Source organism: Aquarana catesbeiana, linkage group LG06 (genome assembly GCF_042186555.1).
Source record: "Aquarana catesbeiana isolate 2022-GZ linkage group LG06, ASM4218655v1, whole genome shotgun sequence".
Lineage (NCBI taxonomy): Eukaryota > Metazoa > Chordata > Amphibia > Anura > Ranidae > Aquarana > Aquarana catesbeiana.
This window is the reverse complement of record NC_133329.1, coordinates 118,646,215-118,670,583: the sequence shown is the minus strand read 5'-3', so window position 1 is coordinate 118,670,583 and position 24,369 is coordinate 118,646,215. Positions and strand designations below refer to the sequence as shown.

The window sequence follows — 24,369 nt, the reverse complement described above, 5'->3', positions numbered from 1 at the left end:
AAAGCCCCAAAGCATAATGTTTCCACCCCCGTGCTTGGCTGTAGGGATGGTGTTCTTAGGGTCATAGTCAGCATTTTTCTTCCTGCAAACATGACAAGTTGAGTTAATGCCAAGGAGCTCAATTTTGGTCTTATCTGACCACAGCACTTCCTCCTAATCCTGCTCTTAATCATTTAGATGTTCATCGGCAAACTTCAGCTGTGCCTGTAGATTTGCCTTCTTGAGGGGGACCTTGTGGGTGCTGCAGGATTTCAATCCATGGCAGCGCATTGTATTACCAGTTTGTTTGGTGACTGTGGTCCAACCTGCCTTGAGATCATTCACAAGCTCCTCCCGTGTAGATCTGGGCTGATCCCTCAACTTTTCTCATAATCATCCTTACCCCATGAGGCGAAATCTTGCATGGAGCTCTAGACCAAGGACAATTGATGGTTATTTTGTATTTCTTCCATTTGTGAATAATCGCTCCAACAGTTGTCTCCTTCTCACCAAGCTTTTTGCTGATGGTTTTGTAGCCCTTTCCAGCCTTGTGCAGGTCTACAATCTTGTCTCTGATGTCCTTTGACACACCAAGTTCCATCCTTATAGGATAAGCTCACTTTTAATACCATATTTAGGGTGTACCACCTGAGCAGCCCGTGCACCCACCAAAATACCCGTTCTGACAGTCCCCACAACAGCTGTTACAATTAAAAGAAAAAAACATTGGGAGGGGGGGGGGGGGGGGGGCGGAGTTTTGTGAATGGGAGAACTATAACTACCATCAGCCATTGTGGCTGAAGGCTTGTAGTTCTCAGTGAACTACCAGGACACTGATGTGCATTCTTGGTAGTTCACTGAATATTCCTGTCATTCGGTAACTTCCTGCCCATATGAGGTATGGGCAGACACCTACACTGACAGTTTGAAGCAGCCTTGCATTGCACCTGCAATCTGCTGATCGTGTATGCAATGCTTTACAGGCTCCTAATAAAAAAAATAAATAAATGCACATTTTCTACCTGCAAAACAATGTGCATTTAATATTTTAAAAGGTGAACTTAACATTTAACTGGAATATGCATTTTGGATGAGCTGACCCTTTGATAATTGAATTACCTTAGTTCTTTGCCAAATCCCAGAAGATCAGTGGCATTGTCAATGGCTCTTCCAGCCATTCTCTCTGCTCGATCCCGCAGCTTGTAAAAGCTGTTGAAGATGTTCCTGATCAGTTCTCTGCTGGCTGCAAATTGGACCTGGATATCAGCCGGGAGGAAATCCTGCGAGGATAGCAGCAAGAAGACAGGAAATCACCAGACATACAACGCCAACTCTGAGAGCCAGGAATCAACATAAAACAGGCTGTGCACAAAATATAAGCCTGCTTCACGATAAAGGATCTGTCTTCTGGTCGAATAGCAGTCTAGATGGATTGATCACCCTTTATTTACAGTATCATCAATTGTCTATGTAATATTATAAAAAGACATCACCATCATACCTTGGCTTGTGTTGCAAAATTGCACAGCATATACTCATCTCCCACCCCATGGGAAGATTCACGCATTTTATTCTGTATATCCTAAAACACACAGAAAAATAAAAACATATAGTCTTACTTGCTTCTGAAAACTTTCAGGTTTACTGAAGAGAAAAAGGAAGAAACTCAATCCATAAAAATAAAAACAGATCCCATACTTGGGTCACGGGTGTACACCTGACCCCCAACATCGATCAGTTGTATAGGATGAATTATCTTCCCCTCTACAAAAAACTCAAAGAGGACCTTGATTCCTGGGCCAGACATGATCTATCCTGGACAGGTAAGATTAATTCAATCAAAATGACCCTCCTCCCTCGTCTTCTCTACTTATTCAGATCACTATCCTACCTGTCCACTACCCATCCCGATTAAAAGAGCATCTGAAGAGCTTCCAGACCAAAAATGATACGATTCGTTTGGGGGAAGAAGGGTTTCAGGTGCCCTAAATCTATACTCTTCAGAATGCGAACCCAAGGGGGGCTAACCCTCCCTCATCTCGGGCGGTACTTCCAGGCAGCTCAACTAGCACAAATTTCTATGGTCTACTCACGGGGTACTGAGCCGGACTGGATCTATATGAAACGGCAGGCAGTCCCTCACCACACACTGGATTATCTTGCTTGGTGCCCTCTCAAGCTTAGGCCCCCAATTCTAGCACCCACGCTGTCGCATTCGCTCGCTTTATGTGACCTGGTACATAAATCCCCCTCAATAGCCTCGGAACTCTGGCCAATAGCACACATATTCCACAACCCACAATTCCCCCTGGGTCTCAACATCAAAGCGTTCCAATGGTGGCTAAATAAAGGACTATTTCGTATAGGACTCTTCTTTAATTCCATGGGGCCACTATCTGTGAGCCATTGCATTAGTAAACGCAAAATGCCCAGTACCGAAAGATTCAGGCTTTCACAAATTTTGCACTTTTTACACTCCATCTGGATCCCCCAGGATAACCTCTTACGAGCATTGGTGTTCTGAGATATCGGACCAGAGGGGAGGTAATTCCACGATATACTCTGCACTAGTCAACGCTGGGGATAAACCTGCATACGCTGGGAACTGGATCTAGGGGAAAAGTGGGAGCTGGACACCTGGCACCAGTGCTTCCAACGCTCCTTCAAGGGAGTCATTAACGTCTCCCCGATTGAGGCGAATGTGAAAATGATCTCACGATGGTACCTTGTACCCACTCATCTTGCCAAAATTTTCCCACACACCTTTCTGCTTGGTTTCCGTGGTTGTGGCCACTTAGGTACCCCTTTTCACACCTAGTGGTCATGTCCTTGCATCCAAGCTTTTTGGAACAGATTTTTTCAAATGACATATAAGTGCACAGGCTGTCCCATTCCCCAAACACCCCAAATAGTCTTACTAAACAGACAAGTAGAACACACTCCTAAACACATTAAATCCCTCTTGTTTTGTATGCTTCTAGGAGCTAAAATTATGATAGCCCAGGCCTGGAAACAGCCCTCCTTACCTACCCAAACTACTTCATACCAACCACTTAGTGAAAAGTAAAAAGCGTGCTGCAGGAAATTCAAGGGTATAATAGTGGTGTGTGTAATACATCACACAAAAAATATGGCGAGAGCAGTGGCATAGTTTTAAAGTGACAGGTCTGTAGGGGAAATAAATTTAAATTATAATGCTATGGTTCTCTAAAAAAATGTGGGGCTGATTTACTAAAACTGGAGAGTGCAAAATCTGGTGCAGCTCTGCATATCAGCTTTCATTTTATTTTTGTCAAAGCTTAATTGAACAAGCTGAAGTTAGAAGCTGATTGGCTACTGTGCAGAGCTGCACCAGATTTAGCAAGCTCCAGTTTATTAAATTAGCCCCACTTTGCTGACTTGATAATATATGGGGGAAAAAAATGTCAGTCCTGACAATACATGGGCAGCCAACAGGTAATCCTGACATTATGCGGCCATGAAAAAAGGCAATCGTGACAATAAGCGAGCAGCACACATGCAATCGTTACACAATACTTGAGCAGCAAATAGGCAGTCATTACAATACGTGTACAGTTGTTGCAATGCGTAGGCAGCAAATGGGCACACTCCTTTATTTTGCCTTTCCATTTGACTCCAATGCATTTTGTGTTTTACATCTACAAAGAGATCAGTGGAATTGTGCACTTTGGCCACTATGCTTGGGGCATACCAGGCACTTTGCCCAGATCCAACTACCCAGAATGATGCCCATGTGATGATCAGGTCATTGAGAGGTTATTAAAGGGGGTTTGAGGTGATTAAAAGGGCTTCCAAAATCCAACATGTTTGTCAGTAATCCAGGATATTCCTAGCAATAAAAGAATGGCAGTCAGAATCCCCCAACTCTCTACGACTGATGAAAAGGAAAGGAAAAAAAAAAAAAAACTTAATAGCAGAAAAAAATAAACAGAAAAATAAAAATATAAAATGAATAAATAAAAAAATAAGTCTACAAGTATGCCAGTCTCTTAATGATCATATTGAACATGGGTTCAGTTTAAAGCAGAACTTCAGGCATTTTTTCATCTTTCCATCTATTAAATCTTCTGCCCTTGTTATTTTAACTTTGGATAGTAAAATGTTTTTTCTGGCAGTGAATACCTTATACATTCCACTTTCTTCTCTGGTAAAAAGCCTAGGCTTACGACATAATGCACAGCTCTCTCTCTTGTGAGAGTTTGCCAGGAAGGGGGTGGGGGGGGGGGGGGGTGTGAGTCATACGAGGGCCAATGAGAGCTGCAGAGCTGGAGGCGTGTGTCTGTGTAAATCCAGGAAGTGAAAAGCAGCAGCTTTAGCTGCCCACAGTTAAAATGGCTGCAGCCAGTCCTAGTGGAGGGAGATTCCTGCAGCATATTTGGCAAGTACAGGATCACAGTATATATAAAATATGCAAAGTATTTGGAGGGAATCTTCAGAAAAAATGGCAAATATGTTTTAATTACAAATTATGTGAGATGCTGTCAGTCAAACCACTGTTTGCAGATAAAGATCTGGGCAAACCAATTTGATATAACAATGCCCACCATTCTCTTTAGACTCCAGTGGACATCTGATCAAGTAATCTGTAATTTGCAAGATTGCATTGTGTGAAGACTAGTCATTTTCTGACCTGACCCCATGTTACAAAGAGCAGCTTTATCAATTAATATTTACTGCACCTGTGACAGAGCCCTGAAAACAAAGGCAATTTACTCTCAAAAGATGTTTTACACAAAGTAAGGTGTACTTACCTGACCATTATATGAAAGAAAAATATTCACAAGTATGTCATCCCAGAAAGACGGGTGCCTGGCTACTAAATTAACGAATCTCTTTAGACCTCGCCTTCGGGATTCTATAAACTCTCGATCCACTAGTAAAATATCAAAATACAAAAATAAATGTAAAGATATAGTGTTGTGCAAAATAGGCACAATTCATGTCATAATTGTTTTTAAAAATTGCAGTGTTCCTATTGCTCTAACTGCCCAGCACACACCAAAAATGTGTTTATTATGTCATACATTCTCAGATCTAAGCCAGATAAAAACAAGTTCCCATAATACAGATCTGATCCTGCATTATTGGTGTGGTCAGCCATTATGATGTAGTGAAGAGGATGGGCGCAGCCTGTGAATGGGGTCTCTACACAAATCATATTAATATCCAATTACAGGGAAAAAAATTAAACTGTTTTGTGGGTTTTGGAGATCCTAAGCTTACACACCCAGCTTTTTAAATTGACCAACATAAGCATATGAGGTTGTCCAGCTGTGGGACTTCATAGGCACTTCAAACACATAACAGATACATTGATAAAAACTGATATTTATTGTGAATCATCAGTAAAAGTCAAGAAACGTGCAATATACATGATATGAACAACTGAAAATACACCAACTGAAACAGCAAGTTGACGATACAATCTGGTATCCTCCATCCAACGCATTTCAGAGACTATGCGTCTCCTTCATCAGGGGTATAAGAGGCAACCTTGTAGTCATTCATTGATGTATCAAAAAACATTCCATGTTTGGTTTTAAAACAGTCTCAGAGCTTTCTGCCTTTCCGTCCAACTTTGGAGGTAATGTATGCTGTACTGGATAGAAGAGCCAAATTGTAAAGAGGAGCATTCAAAAGGTGCTAAACTCAACCTGGAAACACCAGGAGGCACCAAGGCCTGGCAAACAGGGTCCTGCACCTATAGACTCATTATGGAATGGCAGACCTCACATGGAGTAGTAATAGAAGTATGGGCTGGTTTTAGACAGCACAGCTAAAATGATGTGTCCTCCATAAAGGTGTGCAGCATTCCAAAGTCTGCCATTCCATAGGGTAATAGAATACCACCAAAAGAAAGCTCTATTTGTGGGAAAAAAAGGACATCAATTTTATTTGGGTACAACGTTGCACGCCTACGCAATAATCAGGTAAAGCACACAGTGCCGTATCGCAAAAAATGGCCTGGTCAGGAAGGGGTAAAACCTTCCAGAGCTGAAGTGGTTCAATTATCTTTATTTTATTAGATTTGTTAGTACTTCTAACACTCCTCTCTCCCCAGACCAAATGCCGCTGTCCAATGGTGCCCCCTGTGCTCCTTTATCCAGAGTGGAGGCACTCTAATACAGTAATACAGTGGGGTGATTGACTACATCGAATGATTGGCAATATAATAAATATTTGCTTTTGGGTTTAATACTGCTTTAAATTTTAAGCTTAGGTCCCCTTTAAGCATTTGGTGTATTCTTTCTTATTTTTACAGCTTGTGGAAATTATACTTAAACACAGAACAGTAAAGTGAATGAGTTAAATCCCATTTCAGATAATTAAGGCTCTGTGATCCTCAGAAAAAGAGTTATCTTAGAATTTGACATCTTCCCTTGAAGTGCTGAAAAATAAACAGTTATCGCTTTTGAGGGCGCTTCTCTCTTTCTGTAAATGAGCTCTTTACAACTATCTCCTTTCACATCAGCCCTGATCAAAGCGGGCAGCACACAGATTGTGACAGTGCCGTCACCGCTCACTCTGCCCGTGCCGTCTTCATATCCTCCCTAACAAATCTATGCCGTTTCATGAAGGACAAAAATAGCTTGCACACTTCTCAAAGGGTTTCATCTCAGTGAAAGGAACATAGATCTTCACCAGTTTGAAGCCATGTCACTTCAGGCACTGCTTTGAAAAAAAAGTATATTAAGACTGCGTCTGACAATTTCATTTTTTGACTGTTACTCCCCCCCCCCCCCTCCCCATTCTAAAATCCGCAATGCACTACAGCCATAATAATGCAGAGATGTCTGCTACCAGAACACTAGAAATACTTTTGCTAACTTTTTGTACTTGTAAAAAATTCAAAATCTCTAAAACCTCAAAGGGCATTTGCTATAAATTTTGAAAAACTTCCCTTCTGATATTTGTGTATTAACAAAGCCCCTCCCCCATGGAGCTGCAATTTCCAGAGTTGACTCAAAGTGCCACCTGCTGGCACTGGGTGGAAAATATGATGTTCTTGTGCAACTACAAAATACAATAGAAAGAATTCAGTAAAGCTAGGCATGGCCTCTTTATATGGCCAGCGCCTAATTTCTGTAATCTTTGTGCCATTTTGGTAACAGTATAGGCATATGCTTACTACTGCTACTTTTAAAATCTATTGCTATGGCAACAACAAATTTTTTAAGAATTAACATCAGTTTGCAGATAAATAAGACCAACTCTGAGTTGGCATACAGATAAATGTCAGTGTTCAGAGATGGGCATACTGTATGTGCAGGCAGCTGGTCATTAACAAGACAGCTTCCTGCACAGGGCTCAAGGGTTGCTAGGACACTGGCAGCAGATGGCCTCTTAGCAACCCATGACACGTCCCTTGCCCCATTCAGCTGCCAGCCAAGAGATTCTGCAGCTGACAGCTGAAAGTAAAAGGACAGGGGTGCTAACTGATATTGTCCAAATATGGCTATGGCCATATTTTGGTAAGGATAGCAACCAGAATATCAGGCCTTGTTTAATTTCAGATGTCAACCAGGGAATCTGCTGGTGGCATCTGAATGGGGTCAGTGGTGAGTCTTTGGTTATTGGAACACTGTCAGCTGCAAAGCCAACAGTGTCCTAGCAAGCAGCTAAACATGCACTAAAGACAGAGCGTTTGCAATATAGGCACTCAAGCCTTAGTGCTGCCCCCCTCCACGAGACTGATTCACATACAGGTTTCTGAATCTGTGCACTGCATCCACACTTGTTGTAAAGTCTTTATGCCAAGAGTGAACAAATGAGAAAGCAGTTCAAAAGGGAGTTTTTTTTACCTTGCATACATTTTTTTTACCTTAATGCATTCTCTGCATTAAAAAGTAAACTCTCCCACCCTGATACTTCTTTTCATATAGTCCATTATAATAAGTAATTATCAAACTATAACCACTGTAATCCAGCCCAAATTGCATATTACTTACTCTTTAAAGAAACTTTAAAAAACGTGTTTCCAGGGGTAAGGCAGCACCATCTTAAGTGTTGTTTTCTGAGTCAACAGTAGAGTGTATTTCCGCCCTTACATTGAGCACTTCCTGTACTGTTAACCAAGCCTCCTTCTCAATCCAACGTTTCTATGGCAACCCTGCTTCCCTGCTCATAGCTGACTTGTTATTTTTCATAGTATTTACTTGTGCCGATTATCTATTGTTTGCCTATGTCAGTCTTATCAGCTTCAGCTGATAAGACGGCAGTAATGCTGTCCGATGCCCAGCACATGGTCACATGGGGTGTAGTAGGAAGCTCTGAGTGATTATGCAGTCTCGTGGGATTTTAGTGTTGTGCCGTAGGAAGTCCTGATAATAGACAGACAAGTACACAGAGTGTGCCGTAAATCAGGGGAGATATGGGCATGCTCAGTGACGTCATTCTAAAGAACAAAGGATTACAAAAATACTAAGCAAGTAAGGAGATATCTACAAACAGTGTTCATTAGGGTTTTTTATGCTGATTTACATGGGACAAAGTTGTGGGGGGAGAGTTTACAACCACTTTAGGGTAAAAAACCTTCTGTATGTAGCTCATTACCCAGACCCCTCCCTTACACTTACCTGAGCCTAATCTCGATCCAGCGATATGCACGAGAGCAACGTCTCTCTCTCTCTCTCCTCATTGGCTCAGAGACAGCAAAGGGGGGGGTAAGATCCGGGGCAACAGAGAGGGACCCGGTGGACAGAGAAGAGAGAAAGCAGCGGGGATTTCAAATCCCTGAACCGTTGGAGTGGATTAGGGAGCCTCGACAGCTCAGGGCCATGGGAAGCATGTACGGCGCAGGGGGAGGGGTTAGGAGGGTTATGGTGTTTGGTTACCTTTACAGAGTTTCTGTGAAGGTGAACTAATTATGCCTGACATCAGCTCTCATTTGTAGGCCCATTCAAATCTGTCTAACTGTGCTTTTTACATACGATAGAGGTGTACATCAAATACTTCCCCTTTAGGACTATTCTAATGCCAAAAACTTAGTGCAGGCTGATCCTATTATATTGTCCTTACAGCAAACTGGAAGTGTGACTGCTCTACTGGGAACAAAACACTAAAATCCCGATAGATTCAAGCCATACACAGTTAGCTGGTTGACATGGTTAGGTGAACAGGTTTCTCTATCCACACAACTGAGATGGAAGAATCCCCCCTGCCAGGACTGCTTGTTGGAAAATTTTCTAATGTGTCTATTCAACAGATGTCGACTTCTTCTGAGCAGGGGATGCCACACGCTTATTTCAATTAATGTATGGCGAGCTTAAACAGCCAAATAAAATGTAATATAAATAAGGCTTTCCAATTTCAACTACAAAAGTGGAAAACGTGGGCGTGTTGGTCGTTCCTGGTGATTAGGAGACTCTCTTCTGATCGGTTTTTGATATGTGCAATTAAGCAGCTCCTAGGCTACTATTGCTTAGAAGATATCAGTTCCTTCAAAAATGAAAGACCTTCTGTGAAAAGCAATTTGCTTTCAAGGAGTTGCCAAAGCCAAGCTGTACCATAGGAAATAAGCAACTGAAAGCAGCAAAACCTCCAATTTGCTTAGCCGCACATTACAAAAAAAGTGATTGGCACCAATATGAAGAGAAAGACCGTGACAACCAATAATGAGGGTATAGATCAGTGATGGCGAACATTGGCACTCCAGATTTTTTGGAACTACATTTCCTATGATGCTCAAGTATACTGCAGAGTGCATGAGCATCATGGGAAATGTAGTTCCAAAACATCTGGGGTGCCAAGGTTCGCCATCACTGGTATATATGGATAAATCAAATGAATACGGATGCAACAGACATATACCTCCAAGCATTCTCTTTGGTGGAAGAGCTGGTACCATGCGGTATGGATATTTCTGCAACAACATTTCCTGGAACATGACAAAGTCATTGTATCTTCTATACACGGAAGACTTAAAAAACTGTAAGAGAGACATCAAGAGGTCATGATTTTTTTTTTTTTTTTAATTTTTTGTTTCATTTTTACACTTTAAAGCATACAAAACAGGGTATTCCAAAGATACCAAAAAGAGAAAAAGAAAAACACAGTAACAATTATTGGAACAGCCAGATGCTAAAGAAAAACAGTAGGGCAAAAAAAAAAAAAAAAAAAAACATCCCTTAACCCCCACCGCCTCCCCTAGTGCAATACATTTACATTTAAGATACAGCCTAAGAAAATTTCAGCATGACAATACTACCTTTACAGGAGCCCCACAGCAATGTTAACATACTGACATCACCTGCCCAGACAGGATTGATATCCAAGTACCCAACATGACTATCAACACAGTCGGATGTCATCTCTGTCCCTCAATATAAGTAATCGACCCAACTCATGTTTAACTAGGACAGCCTCAAGTAAGTGTGGATGAGTCAGGAGTCCAACCTTGCCATACCTTCTAAAATTTGTTGGGACAACCTCTATTTTGGTATATGACTTTATAGAATGGCAATGCCTAATTAGGGTCTTCCAATAAGTCAATGGAGGTGCCTCAGCTTTCTTCCAATATACAGTCGTATGCAAAAGTTTAGGAACCCCTGACAATTTCCATGATTGTCATTTATAAATATTTGGGTGTTTGGACCAGCAATTTCATTTTGATCTATCAAATAACTGAAGGACACAGTAATATTTCAGTAGTGAAATTAGGTTTATTGGTTTAACAGAAAATGCGCAATATGCATCAAAACAAAAATTAGACAGGTGCATAAATTTGGGCACCCTTGTCATTTTGTTGATTTGAATACCTGTAACTACTTAGCACTGATTAATTGGAACACACAATTGGTTTGGTGAGCTCATTAAGCCTTGAACTATATAGACAGGTGCATCCAATCATGAGAAAAGGTATTTAAGGTGGCCAATTGCATGTTGTTGTTCTCTTTGACTCTCCTCTGAAGGGGGCCTCAAAACAACTCTCAAATGACCTGAAAACAAAGATTATTCTACATTATGGTTTAGGGGAAGGCTAAGAGATATAGATATAAGCTATCAGTGTCCACTGTGATGAACATAGTGAGGAAATGGAAGACCACAGGCACAGTTCTTGTTAAGGCCAGAAGTGACAGGCCACATAAAATATTGGAGAGGCAAAGGCGAAGGATGGTGAGAAAGGTCAAAAACAGCCCATGGACCACCTCCAAAGACCTACAATATCAACTTGCTGCAGATGGTGTCACTGTGCATCCTTCAACAATTCAGCGCACACTGCACAGGCAGAAGCTGTATGGGAGAGTGATGCGAAAGAAGCCTTTTCTGCACACACGCCACAAACTGAGTCGCTTGAGGTCTGCAAACGCACATTTGGACAAGCCAGCTTCATTTTGGAATAAGGTGCTGTGGACTGATGAAACAAAGATTGAGTTATTTGGTCATAACAAGGGGCGTTATGCATGGAGGCAAAAGAACAAATCATTCCAAGAAAAACACTTGCTACCCACAGTAAAATTCGGTGGAGGTTCCATCATACTGTGGGGCTGTGTGGCCAGTGCCGGTACTGGGAATCTGGTTAAAGTTGAGGGTCCCATGTATTCCACTCAATATCAGCAGATTCTTGAGAATAATGTTGAGGAATCAGTCACAAAGTTGAAGTTACGCCAGGGCTGGATATTTCAACAAGACAACGACCCAAAACACTGCTCAAAATCTACTCTGGCATTTATGCAGAGGAACAAGTACAATGTTCTGGAATGGCCATCCCAGTCCCCAGACCTGAATATCATTTAACATCTGTGGGGTGATTTGAAGCGGGCTGTCCATGCTCAGCAACCACCAAACCTAACTACATTCATCCAGAATCCAGACACTCATTACAGGCTATAGGAAGCGTCTAGAGGCTGTTATTTCTGCTAAAGGAGGCTCTACTAAATATTGATGTGATTTTTCTGTTGGGGTGCCCAAATTTATGCACCTGTCTAATTTTGTTTTGATGCATATTGCGCATTTTCCGTTAATCCAATAAACTTCATTTCACTACTGAAATATTACTGTGTCCTGACTCCTTCAGTTATTTGATAGATCAAAATGAAATTGCTGATCCAAACACCCAAATATTTAAAAAAGACAATCATGGAAATTGTCAGGGGTTCCTAAACTTTTGCATACGACTGTAGAAGAATTGCTTTACATGCGTAAAACAGAGTAATAGATAGAAAGGTCCTCTACGCCCTGAGGGGTGCTAATTCTTCCACCAGACCAAGGAATCACACAGCAGTAGTCAAGGGTATATACGAAGAGCTGTAATATCCTCATCGGCCCGAACCACTGCCTGCCACAAAAGCTGTATTAATGGGCAATGCCAAAATATATGCGCAGAGTCAGAAGCATAGATCTTGGCAAGTCTGGCTAGAGTGTAATAAATCCGATGGAGAATTTTATATTGAATGAGAAGGTCCCTGGAAGATACCACATATCATCCTAATCATCGCTTTGAAAATTGAGTATCACAGACATCCACCGCTCCCTGCACTTTTCAATAGATTTAGGTCTAAAGTAAACAATTCTTTATAAACTTCGGACAGCATCTTAGGGAGTTGTTCCGATGCCGGCAACTGTTATAGGTCTGGGGATTGGATCTGTAAAGCGGTGCTTCCAAATTGAGAAAAAGGAAAGGATGGCACAGTTGCAGGTAGCGGAAAAAATACCAATTGTGAAGTTGAAAATTACATGTAAGCAGCTGCCTGCTTCCTACAAGAGGTTATGATTTTAAAAGTGGGATTTGGAGGTCATTCTCGATCAATAATAAGTTACACACAGCATTGTACATACAGCATTAAGGCTGTCAGTCTAGTGATCCTGTCACTCAACGCAACCCACCAGCAACAGCATCACTACAATGTACACTTACCTGCTGTACAACCCTGCTCCTTCAAAAGGTGAAATTGTTTGAAATTACCCCATGCCACTTTTTTCTTTCTTTTTTTTTTTTTTTTAAATAGCCGGGTGACGGCAATTGCAACCACGAGTCAATTTAAATGTGATTTGACTGGCTTATTTTTTCTTTTGAAATTTCATTTTTGCTGCAGCAGGTTCTTTACATGCCACAGATATGCCACTTTATATGCAGACTAAGGGGACCCCCCCCCCAGGAACTATAGTTAAAGGAATTTTTCATTTTTATTGTTTCACTTTAAGCATCATCAAAATCACTGCTCCTTTAAAAAAACTATAGCTTTTTAAAAACATTTTTTTGCATTGATACATGTCCCCCAGGGCAGTACCCGGACCCCCATACCCTTTTTGGCAAATTACTTGCATATAAGCCTTCAAAATGGGGACTTTTGATTTCTCATGTTAGGCTCCCATATACTTCAATGGAGTTTGCGGTTCAGGGCAGAACTTTTCCCCTGTTCGGGAGTTCTTCTGTGAAGCGAACAGGGGGGTGTTCGGCCCAACTCTACACTGCATTTCAATGGTCAGATTTTCAGGAAAACAGTAGCTTGATATTACTGCTGCTTACCAAGTGCTGCAGGATGTAGGGAACCATCTTGTTGCCAAACAGTTCTAAGCAGATACTAATTTCATTTCAAATGTAAATCTTTTTAACACTATTTGTATTAAAATCCCCTATGATCTCACCTGACTGGACACCTCGTACTCCACATGTTTGAGAAACAGTCCTTTCTTTTCTGGGATGAGCTCCACCTGCACTGTATCATGACCCAGCAATTCCTGCAATGTATATATCAGCATCAGAGGACTCCCCTGGGTCCCCTCCATCGTGCAGCATTCGAGGTGTTAGAGCCCAACCTGTAAGAAGATTTATCTTTTTGGTTTAGTTGTCCGCACAAATGAACGATCACATATAGCTTCAAGCAATATCTCATTACATACTGTAGCGCCTTACTGCAGCCAAATAAAGATTCACTTACAGTAAACTTAGAGCCAGCTGCAGAATTTGTGTTTTAACAGCAATAACCTAGTGCCTCCTATACAAAAGGTATTTGTCACACAAAAGGTGAAAGTCTGCCCTTGCACCCGTTAACTAGGTTACATATGAAGGGTATAAAGTAAGCTACAGCAAGTGAACCTAAAGTGGCCCTATTCTATACACATTACAACACATTAACAGAGTTGCTTAGTGGTTAGCAGGTAGGATTTCCTGGTAAGGACACTATCAACATGCAGTTTGCATCCGTAGATTTCCTCCCACACTCCAAAGACATGCTGGTAGGTTAACTGGAACCAGACAGGCCCTAGTATGTGTACATACAGTATTTCACAAAAATGACTACAACCCTCACATTTTTGTAAATATAATGTTATATCTTTTCATGTGACAACACTGAAGAAATTACACTTTGTTACAATGTAAAGTAGTGAGTGTACAGGCTTGTATAACAGTGTAAACTTGCTGTCCCCTCAAAATAACTCAAACACACAGCCATTAATGTCTAAACCACTGGAAACAAAAGTGAGTACACCCCTAAGTGAAAATGTCCAAATTGGGCCCAAAGTGTAAATATTGTGTGGCCACCATTATTTTCCAGCACTGCCTTAACCCTCTTGGGCATGGAGTTCACAGAGCTTTACAAGTTGCCACTGGAGTCCTCTTCCACTCCTCCATGACGACATCACGGAGCTGGTGGATGTTAGAGACCTTGCGCTCCTCCACCTTCCATTTGAGGATGCTCCACAGATGCTCAATAGAGTTTAGGTCTGGAGACATGCTTGGCCAGTCCATCACCTTTATCCTCAGCTTATTTAGCAAGGCAGTGGTGGTCTTGGAGGTGTGTTTAGGGGTCGTTATGCTGGAATACTGCCCTGCAGCCCAGTCTCCGAAGGGAGGGGGGATCATGCTCTGCTTCAGTATGTAAAACAATAAAAATCTCCTGCGCTTGGGTGTTTAGTCTATGAATAAGTGGTGTGACCAACCCTTTGAATTTAAACCATGCCTGCAGTCTTGCTGCCCTCCTCAGAACAATGGGACGAGCCATTGACTGCTTAGACTCTGAGGAAAGGGTACACCCTTGAAACGCGTCAGCCGTTTGGGATGTCATCTGATCACTCCGATAACGGGTTTGGGTTGCAGGTGTCCAGAGATGCAGTCTCACCAACTGATAAGCCTCTTTTACACGCGCGTTTGTGAGTATAAATATTGTTGTTATAGCTGTTAATAAAATTTACCATCAGTAATGCACAAGGTCAGTGCGCAATCCTTTTTCTTTTTTTCCTTTTCTGCTTCAGTATGTCACAGTACATGTTGGCATTCATGGTTCCCTCAATGAACTGTAGCTCCCCAGTGCCGGCAGCACTCATGCAGCCCCAGGCCATGACACTCCCACCCCACCATACTTGACTGTAGGCAAGACACACTTGTCTTTGTACTCCTCACCTGGTTGCCGCCACACACGCTTGACACCATCTGAACCAAATAGGTTTATCTTGGACTCATCAGACCACAGGACATGGTGCCAGTAATCCACGTCCTTAGTTTGCTGAAGACAGACTGTTTGTAGGATTTCTTGTGCATCATCTTTAGAAGAGGCTTCCTTCTTGAACAACAGCCATGCAGGCCAATTTGATGCAGCGTGCGGCGTATTGTCTGAGCACTGACAGGCTGACCCCCCCACCCCTTCAACCTCTGCAGCAATGCCTGTTCGGAGTAGAACCTGTCCCGTTAAACCGCTGTATAGTCTTGGCCACGTGCTGCAGCTTAGTTTCAGGGTCTTGGCAATCTTCTTATAGCTTAGACCATCTTCCAGTAATCCATGTCCTTAGTAGCTTGTCCCAAGCAAACAGGCTTTCTTGTGCATCATCTTTAGAAGATGCTTCCTTCTGGGATGACAGCCACGCAGACAGATTTGTGCTCGGCGTGTGCGGTGTATGGTCTGAGCACTGACAGGTTGACCCCCCACCCCTTCAACCTCTGCAGCAATGCTGGCAGTACTCATACATCTATTTCCCAAAGAAAACCTCCGGATATGACGCTGAGCACATGCACTCAACTTCTTTGGTCGACCATGGCAAGGCCTGTTCTGAGTGGAACCTGTCCTGTTAAACTGCTGCATGGTCTTGGCCACTGTGTTGCAGCTCAGTTTCAGGGTTTTGGCAATCTTCTTTTAGCCTAGGCCATCTTTATGTAGAGCAACAATTCTTTTTTTCAGATCCACAGAGTTCTTTGCCATGTTGAACTTCCAGTGACCAGTATGAGAGCCTGAGAGCGATAACACCAAATTTAACACACCTGCTCCCCATTCACACCTGAGACCTTGTAACACTAACGAGTCACATGACACCGGGGAGGAAAAATGGCTAATTGGGCCCAATTTGGACATTTTCACTTAGGGGTGTACTCACTTTTGTTGCCAGCGTTTTAGACATTAATGGCTGTGTGTCGAGTTATTTTGAGGGGGCAGCAAATTTACACTGTTATACAAGCTGTACACTCACTACCTTACATTGTAGCAAAGTGTAATTTCTTCAGTGTTGTCACATGAAAAGATATAATAAAATATTCACAAAAATGTGAGGGGTGTACTCACTTTTGTGAGATACTGTATGCATGCGAGATAAGGACCTTGGATTGTTAGCCTGTTGAGAGCATGGGCTGATGTGAATGTACAGTGTGTAAAGCTCTGCCTAAACTGTTGGTGCTATAAAATAAATAAAAAAAAAAAAAAAAAAAAAAAAAAAAAAAAAAGGGAAGAAAATACATATACAGTGATACCTCGGTTTGCGAGTAACGCGGTATGTGAGCGTTTTGCAAGACAAGCTATATATTTTTTTTAAATCCTGACTTGATTTGCGAGCGCTGTCTTGCAAAACAAGCAGGACTCAAGCCGCTGGTGTATGTATTATTGTATGTGGCCAGAGGTCCGGGGGCCCTGTTGGCCAACAGCGCTTCCTGGAGAACTCGGAGACGCTCTGAGACACTCCTAGCTGGGTGGGTGGGGCGGGCGTAACAGGCGTCAGAGTACCCGAAAGTGTCAACAGTTCTGAGTATCTCAGTTCTCCAGGAAGTAACAAGCGCCCCCGCACCTCTGGCCACATACAGTACTGTATACACCAGTAGTGGCTGTGGAACGAATCATCTGAGTTTCCATTATTTCTTATGGGGAAACTCGCTTTTATATACGATGCTTTAGATTAAAAGCATGCTTGTAAACCAAGGTATTACTGTAATCAACTAAGACTCTGTCAGCTATATAAAAAAAAGATAGCTCATAGCACATAAGGTGAAGTCACCTACATGGGATTGCACATACTTAGCAGCACGCTTTATTGCCCTTTTCTATGCCCAAATACTGTGCACTACCCCTTGGAAGTGTCAGAACTTACCTGCTCACTCCTGCCCCCTACCTTCCTGTTGGCTATTCATGCAGATGAGTTTGGCAATGTGTACGAGAGGACAGGCTCCATCGCTACCAAGAAGTGCTGGAGTTTTGCCTATTCAGAGCAGCCTGGCATTTGAGCACTGCAGTAAATAATGAAAGCTGGTGCAGCTTTCTATTTAAACTGGCAAAGTAATTTTAAAAGAAGGATTGCAATAAGTGTCACCCTACTCAAAATAAAGACCACACACCCGTTTCCAATTTACCCATTGTGTTCACATTGGGCAACATTATTGTGCATTATATTTTATACCACTGTGGGTTTTCCCACCCTTTACATAGAATCACCACTATCAACTACTTAAAATAAAACCTTTACTGAGAGATACAGACAGTCCCCGAGTTACGAACGGGTTAGGGACTGCCGGTTTGTTCCTAAGTCGAATATGTTCGTAAGTCGGAAGTGCATGCGCAGAACGGCAGAGACGTTGTTTTCGATGTTTTCCGATGTTCTGTCAAGTAGCCGCGCATGTGCAGACAACGTTTTCCGATGTGCCCGCCGTCGAAACGTGGCCGCGCATGCGCAGAACGGCAGAGACGTCACGCTGCCTCCCGTTCGTAAGTAGGAGTCGTTCGCAAGTCGGATGTTCGTAACTCGGGGACTGCCTGTATATGGAGACTAATGTTGCTCACATCACTCCTGAAAATGCTAGTTGCTTGGATGTCATTGACCAACAGCAGGGGTGCAGATTCAGGAATTCAATCCCAGAAATATCATCAATAGGGCTCCCAGGAAACTGACAGATGGTACATTTCTTCAGTTTCCACCAAAACTGTTTAGGGTGACTTGCCCTCTATTGGAAAATCGGTCACATGCAAAATGATGATAGAGTGTTGTAGAGTACATAGTAGTACAGAAATAATTTTTACTTTTTATATTCACACTACAGTTGTCAGACATTCAGCAGTGGAAAGTTAACAGTTCTGCATCTTCTATTTAAAAATCCCTTGCTGTACAGAAGAGGAAATACAGCTGGAGCCGTTGCGGTCGCTATAAATGAAGGATTTATTTTTCGATTGATCTCTCGATATTAGAGTCGACAACTCAAACGATTGAGTTTGCCTATGCCCACACATACGGTTGTCGATGTGTGTGGTGGCGCTGGTTTCCTGATTGCACTCTGTCTGTGTCGACATTCTCTGTCTGGATAGTTACGTCCAGACTGAGCTTGCAATGCCGCGTGATGCCACGGGTTAATTAACTGTGGTTTAGCAGCGGTATATAAGATGGGCCGTCACGTCATGAAGCCACGCCCTCGGATGACGTTGTTGATGACAAAACGCGTTAGGGTGCAGCTTGACCACCAACAGTGACTACAGTGCGCCGTTTGGAGACAAAGCGATCACTACGGCCGGAAAGGCAACGAGTTGCGTTAGGAGACACTGTGTTATCCCCGCTCTGGCACACTGACATAACCAGTTATGATGCTATGCTATTTTATGATTGATGTAAGTGCAAGTCCTGAAGGGGGTGTTTTGTGAGGATATAAAGAAAACTGTTTTAACAGGATTACGCTATGGAATTTGTTTCTTTCCTTCCTTAAGACGAGTTTATCATTGTGTGACCTACACCCTCTGATGCAATCGGCCCTGGGTGATTGGATATAAGGATATCTTAAAATATAAATATATAAATATCATCTCGCAAGCAGAATTTAAACCTACCTTGTACAATCTCATGGATGCTTAGTTGCAATATATTATGGACTTATATGCACTATTCTGATTTTACTGTATGATTATTATCTTGTTCTGGTATTTTATTATAGGATTCGTTTTTACAGCGCTGCCTATATTTGTATATGTCAAACGATTGATTGCCTACAAATGGGGGAGTGGATTTCAATCAATTGTTAATCGTAAATAATCGATTGTAACTCTGTTTCTACCATGTAATCTCATAATCTGATTAATCGAAATACAATTGTATTTATAAAAAAAGTATTTCAGTGCTGCTGATGAATGCAAAATGATAGATCATTTTTCACCCTGGCGATCGACTTTTTGATTGCATTCCATCTAAACTGAGTCTAAATCTTTCAGAGGGAAAGTTATGCTTTTTCAATTGTTTGCAGATTCAATAATTTTGATCAAATTACACATTGATGAGATAATAAAATTGAAGTGTGTGTGGCCGCTTTAAACACTGCAGCTAATTTGTCTTCATTTGTAAATTTAAAAATACCTTTGGGATGAATTAGAGTGGAGACTGCGAGCCAGGCCTTTCCGTCCAATATCAGTGCCTGACCTCACAAATACGCTTCTGGAAGAATGGTCAAACATTCCCATAGACACACTCCTAAACCTTGTGGACAGCTTTCCCAGAAGAGTTGAAGCTTTTATAGCTGAAAAGGTTGAGCCAACTCAATATTGAACCCTACGGACTATTAGACTGGGAGGCCATTAAAGTTTATGCGAGTGTAAAGGCAGGCGTCCCAATACTTTTGATAATATAATGTAGCATAGTATTTCACAGACATAGAACTAGATTACTTATATTCATGCATACTGTCAGCAAATTAGTTGGAATGCTGAATCAGGGATTTTTAGCTGTTATATTTGTGATTAAACTGTCCCTGAATAAACAGTTGTATTACTCGGTGTCAGATAACACCGAAACATTTGTTTCCTGTTTTTGATTTCACAAACTGCTCTGGTCACAACCACAAACTCTGTATGTAGGGAACCAACTGCTGAAGGTACAATTCCTGTACTTTCCATAGAAATTCCATCCCTGAAATAGGCAACGTGCTGCTTTAATGCAAATGTGAATCTGGATTTTGTTTTTTTTTTTCTTTAAAAGGAGAAACTTGAGTATACTTTTATCCAGGGCCAATCTACACGTTTAGGCCCCTTTCACAGGGTTTGAAACAGGAAAATCTGGATGCCGCACACCGGATAAAGTTGAAAAAATCTTCTTTATTGTAAAACTTGGATCATCAAAAAATACAGGACAATCAGGCAGATGGTACAGACACAGCTGACGCGTTTCGCACTCTAATTCGTGCGCTTACTCGAGTAAGCGCACGAATTAGAGTGCGAAACGCGTCAACTGTGTCTGTACCATCTGCCTGATTGTCCTGTATTTTTTGATGATCCAAGTTTTACAATAAAGAAGATTTTTTCAACTTTATCCGGTGTGCGGCATCCAGATTTTCCTGTTTCAAACCCTGCTTCAATTTGCATTCAGCCAGCACCTGGGACTCCTCTCCTCTGAAGGACTCACTGATACACACCTGAAAGCAGGTCTTCCTGAGCGGTGATTTGTTTTCTCTGTCTTGTAGGCCCCTTTCACACTTGTCCGACTTGGGACTGCAAAGCCGCATGACAAGTCATACCCCATGATTTCCAATGAGTACCATTCATATCTGTGCGACTTCAAGTCGCCCCAACTTCAAAGTAGTCCCTGTACTACTTTGGTGCGAGTTGAGGTCCATAGACCTCAAGTTTACACAGGATTCCCTGAAATCACGGCAAAAAAAAAAATTGCATCAAAATCAAAGGGGCCTTATACCCCTTTCACACTGAGGCGGTTTTCAGGCATTTTAGCGCTAGAAACAGCGCCTTCTAAAGCACCTGAAAACTGATGCCCATTCATTTCAGTGTGACTTTTCACACTGGGGCGATGCGCTTGCAGGACGCTAGGAAAAGTCCTGCAAGCAGCATCTTTGGGGCGGTGTAGGTGCATTGTATTTAGCACTTCCAAAATGCCCAGCCCATTGAAAGGAATCCAAAGTGCCTGAAAAGCACTTCGGAAGTGCCGTAACATGGGCGCTTTTAACCCCTTCGTTGTAGTTAAAAGCACCCCGTTAGCGGCCGAAAAGCGCCGCTTAAACACTAAAGTACCGCTAAAACAAGCGGCGCTTTAGTGCTAACACAGCTGCGGCCCCGGTGTGAAAAGGGTCTTAAGGTGCTAAAACACATCTAACATGGCTCAGCATAATAAGGATAGTGTTTGTTCCCATCTCAGCAATTCGGCGTCCACATTTTTTTTGTGCGTCTGGAGGCCAACAGAAGCCAATGGCAGTGCACCAAAACATACATAACCTGCATTGTCAACAGGTATTAAACTGTGGCCAGTCACATGACTTGAGAGTAAGAGGAGTGGAAGAAAACCCTAACAAATGCCCTTCTCCCCAATCCTGTGTCAAAACGATCTGTAGAAGTAGCTATTTTTAATTTGCGCTGGTCACGTGATTCTGAGAGAGCGTCCAGCTACAGCTGTCAATTCCAAAAGCCATGAAGTCACCCATAGGCTTCAATGGCCCAGCGGTTGTCCGTGCTCCTCCCTCTCCCCTGCAGCAACTAAGGGGAGCCAGAGCTGTAGGATCATGTGACCGGACCAGATTCAAAGTAGTTAAGTACATACATCTTTTTTTATACAGGGTAGGTAGGTAGGTAGGTAGGAGCGAGGGAGGGAACGGCCATTTTTAAAGGCCGGTTTACACCACAATTTTGCAATCCAAATGCGTGTCAGTGTGCACTTTTTTTTTAACCTTCTGGCGCGTTTTAATGCACTTTGATGTGTTCGGGCACTTTGCCCCACTTTAACCTTTTTTTTAACCGCACTTTAACCTTATCCACTCCTAATTTTAAATTCAAAAGTGCATGGAAACTGCATCAACGTGTGTCAAAACTCATGTCAATGCACCTACCCAATGCTATAAAAGAAAGGAAAAAAAATAAAAAAATAAATCCAAACTAGAGATGTACCAAAACATATCAGCCAAAAATGGTATTATTAGCATTTTGCCAATAAGAGAAAAAATTGCCAATAATGGTGCCAAAAACGCACAAGATTTTGTCGCAATATCGCCACGATTTTACTGTGTTTATGGTGTTCATAGGTCATGCGACTCAAAAATGTAACACAGGTGCGTTATTGATGCATTCTTGCTGTGTTTTCAATGCATTTCAATGGGGAGATGTGCTTTTGGTGCCTTTTAACTGACAAAAAATGCAGCAAGCAGGATTTTTAACACCACAACAGAATCGCAACAAACCAGCGTTAAGACATACATAGAATTTAAAGGGATGTATTTTTCTTGAGCATTTCTTGCACTAAAAAGGTGCCAATAATGGCACCTTTTTAGTGCCGACAATAAATTCGACAGTGGCCGACAATAAATTCATAATTATTAATGAAAAAGTTAGAATACACTGATCAGCAGCTGTAGCTACTGATCTAGATACACATTAGGCTAAGTTTACACTGGCAGCGGAGGGCTGATAAAAACAGGCGACTGATCCTCGTTTTATTTCTTCTCCTGACTGCTAACCTCCAAATTTATATGGCAGCCAGAGGGGAGAGTTCACATTGTCACAAATGAGATGTGGCAATGGGCAAACTCAACAGGACCCTAATGCCAAGCAAAGCTATGGCAGTTGTAGCGTGGTAGTTCAATGTAAAATGCCAATTAGGATAGAAAAAAGATTCCCTGGGTATTGAAAAGCAGACATGCAGGAGGCAGCAGTATCACCTCCTAAACACTTGTAAACCGCAGGGGAAATCGCTTTTCAGAGGGCAGTGAGGTCTGCCATGTAGGTGAAAGAGGCCTTAAAAAGCTAAAAAGCAAGCCTTGTATTTCAACCAGAGTAGCTTGTGAGGAGAGCAAAGATACAACAAAGGAAGAAGGGAAAGGTTATCCCTTCTGGGCGGTCTATATTGTATCTTCCTGTTCCTCTTATTTCCTGTCCTGGTGTCACAGGCATGGAAAGTGAGAATTCTCAGTGGGGTCACAGAGCGCAAAAAAACACCAACAGATGTTCCTACTTTAAAACAGACAGCCCTCTGTCATAATAGAAATGTTAAATCCATCCTTCAGAATGCCCATCCATCCCAGTTATACTCCATACGAGGAGAAGCCAATAAGTTCTTACCCTCCCCATGATCTAGGATATGCTAGGGATCTGAAATTTTGCAGGTTTATAGGTAGATATCTTAGTAATATGCATGCCGATGTTTTTGTGGGTCGTGGTGAATTCTAGTTAGAGCCAGGAGAAATGGAGTAGGTGTCATGCCGGACAAAGTTGAATACCGAGCCGTGATTAATCAATAAATGTTGCACCTTAGCCTTTTTGGGGGTGGGTGATGAAGCATGTTTCCATGTTTTACTAATTTCTTTAGTCTCAGGGTCATATAGATATACCCAGCTTTCATCCATGGTCACTAATCTGTTTAAAAGGTCCTCCTCATCTTTGTGGTACAGATCCAAAACGCTTTGTGCACATTCCACTCGTTGCCGTTTTTTGGAATCACGGCTCCAAAAACTCATGTCAACTTTGTTTGGCATGACACCTACTCCATTTCTCTTTGCTCCAACTAGAATTTAACGTGACCTACAAAAACAAAAATTGGCATGCATATTACCAAGATATCCACCTATATAAACTGCAAAACTTCAGATCCCAAGCACATCTAGATCAAGGTGAGGGTAGAAAAGTATTGGCCTCCCCCTCGTACTTCTTTCTCTGGCACAGCCATACCTTCCCTTCCTACACGCTACCAAAAAAAAAAAAAAAAAATTTTTATTGACTCCTAAGATTGTCAGTAGCAACAAAAGGATTTAAACTCCTAACAGGATAGTACAGATGTCCTGCTATACTGCACCAGTTAAACCTTATCATTCCTGAAAAATGTTGGAGTGTCATGAGTCTCCAGGGACTATTCTCCACATTTTGGTGGGACTGCCCCCCAATCCAGGCATTCTGGACAAAAATCTTTACTGAAGAATTATGGAGACTCGTATCCCTAAATCATCAAAGACAGCACTTCTCTCACTGATCCCAGGCCTGGTTAAATCAGCCAAGAAAGATGTCTTCAGACGCTTCCTTGCTGCAACCATACCCCATTCTTGGAAATCTAAAACCAAACCTTCCCTGGCAGAGTGAGAGATTGAATTAGACTATCAGGGATCTAGAATGTCCATTGTCTCAGGGAAAATGATATGGAATAGCAGTTTAGAATTACCTGGGCTTCTTGGTCTATGTTTAGATTATCATCAGCATTTACAGATTGGATTTTGGA

General features: G+C 42.1%; 1 protein-coding gene across 2 annotated transcripts in view; it reads right to left on the bottom strand.

The window, feature by feature from the left end:
- SNX8 (sorting nexin 8) overlaps window positions 1–24,369 on the bottom strand; it is a 56,407-nt gene that overhangs the window by 12,562 nt on the left and 19,476 nt on the right. For both annotated transcript variants that reach the window (XM_073636721.1, XM_073636722.1), the window contains exons 2-6: window positions 13,588–13,758; window positions 9,811–9,928; window positions 4,752–4,873; window positions 1,481–1,561; window positions 1,099–1,259 (exon numbers count right to left, since the gene is read on the bottom strand). In XM_073636721.1, the coding sequence (XP_073492822.1) occupies window positions 1,099–1,259; window positions 1,481–1,561; window positions 4,752–4,873; window positions 9,811–9,928; window positions 13,588–13,728 (623 nt within the window). In that variant the 5' untranslated portion in view covers window positions 13,729–13,758. The remainder of the gene's footprint in view (window positions 1–1,098; window positions 1,260–1,480; window positions 1,562–4,751; window positions 4,874–9,810; window positions 9,929–13,587; window positions 13,759–24,369) is intronic.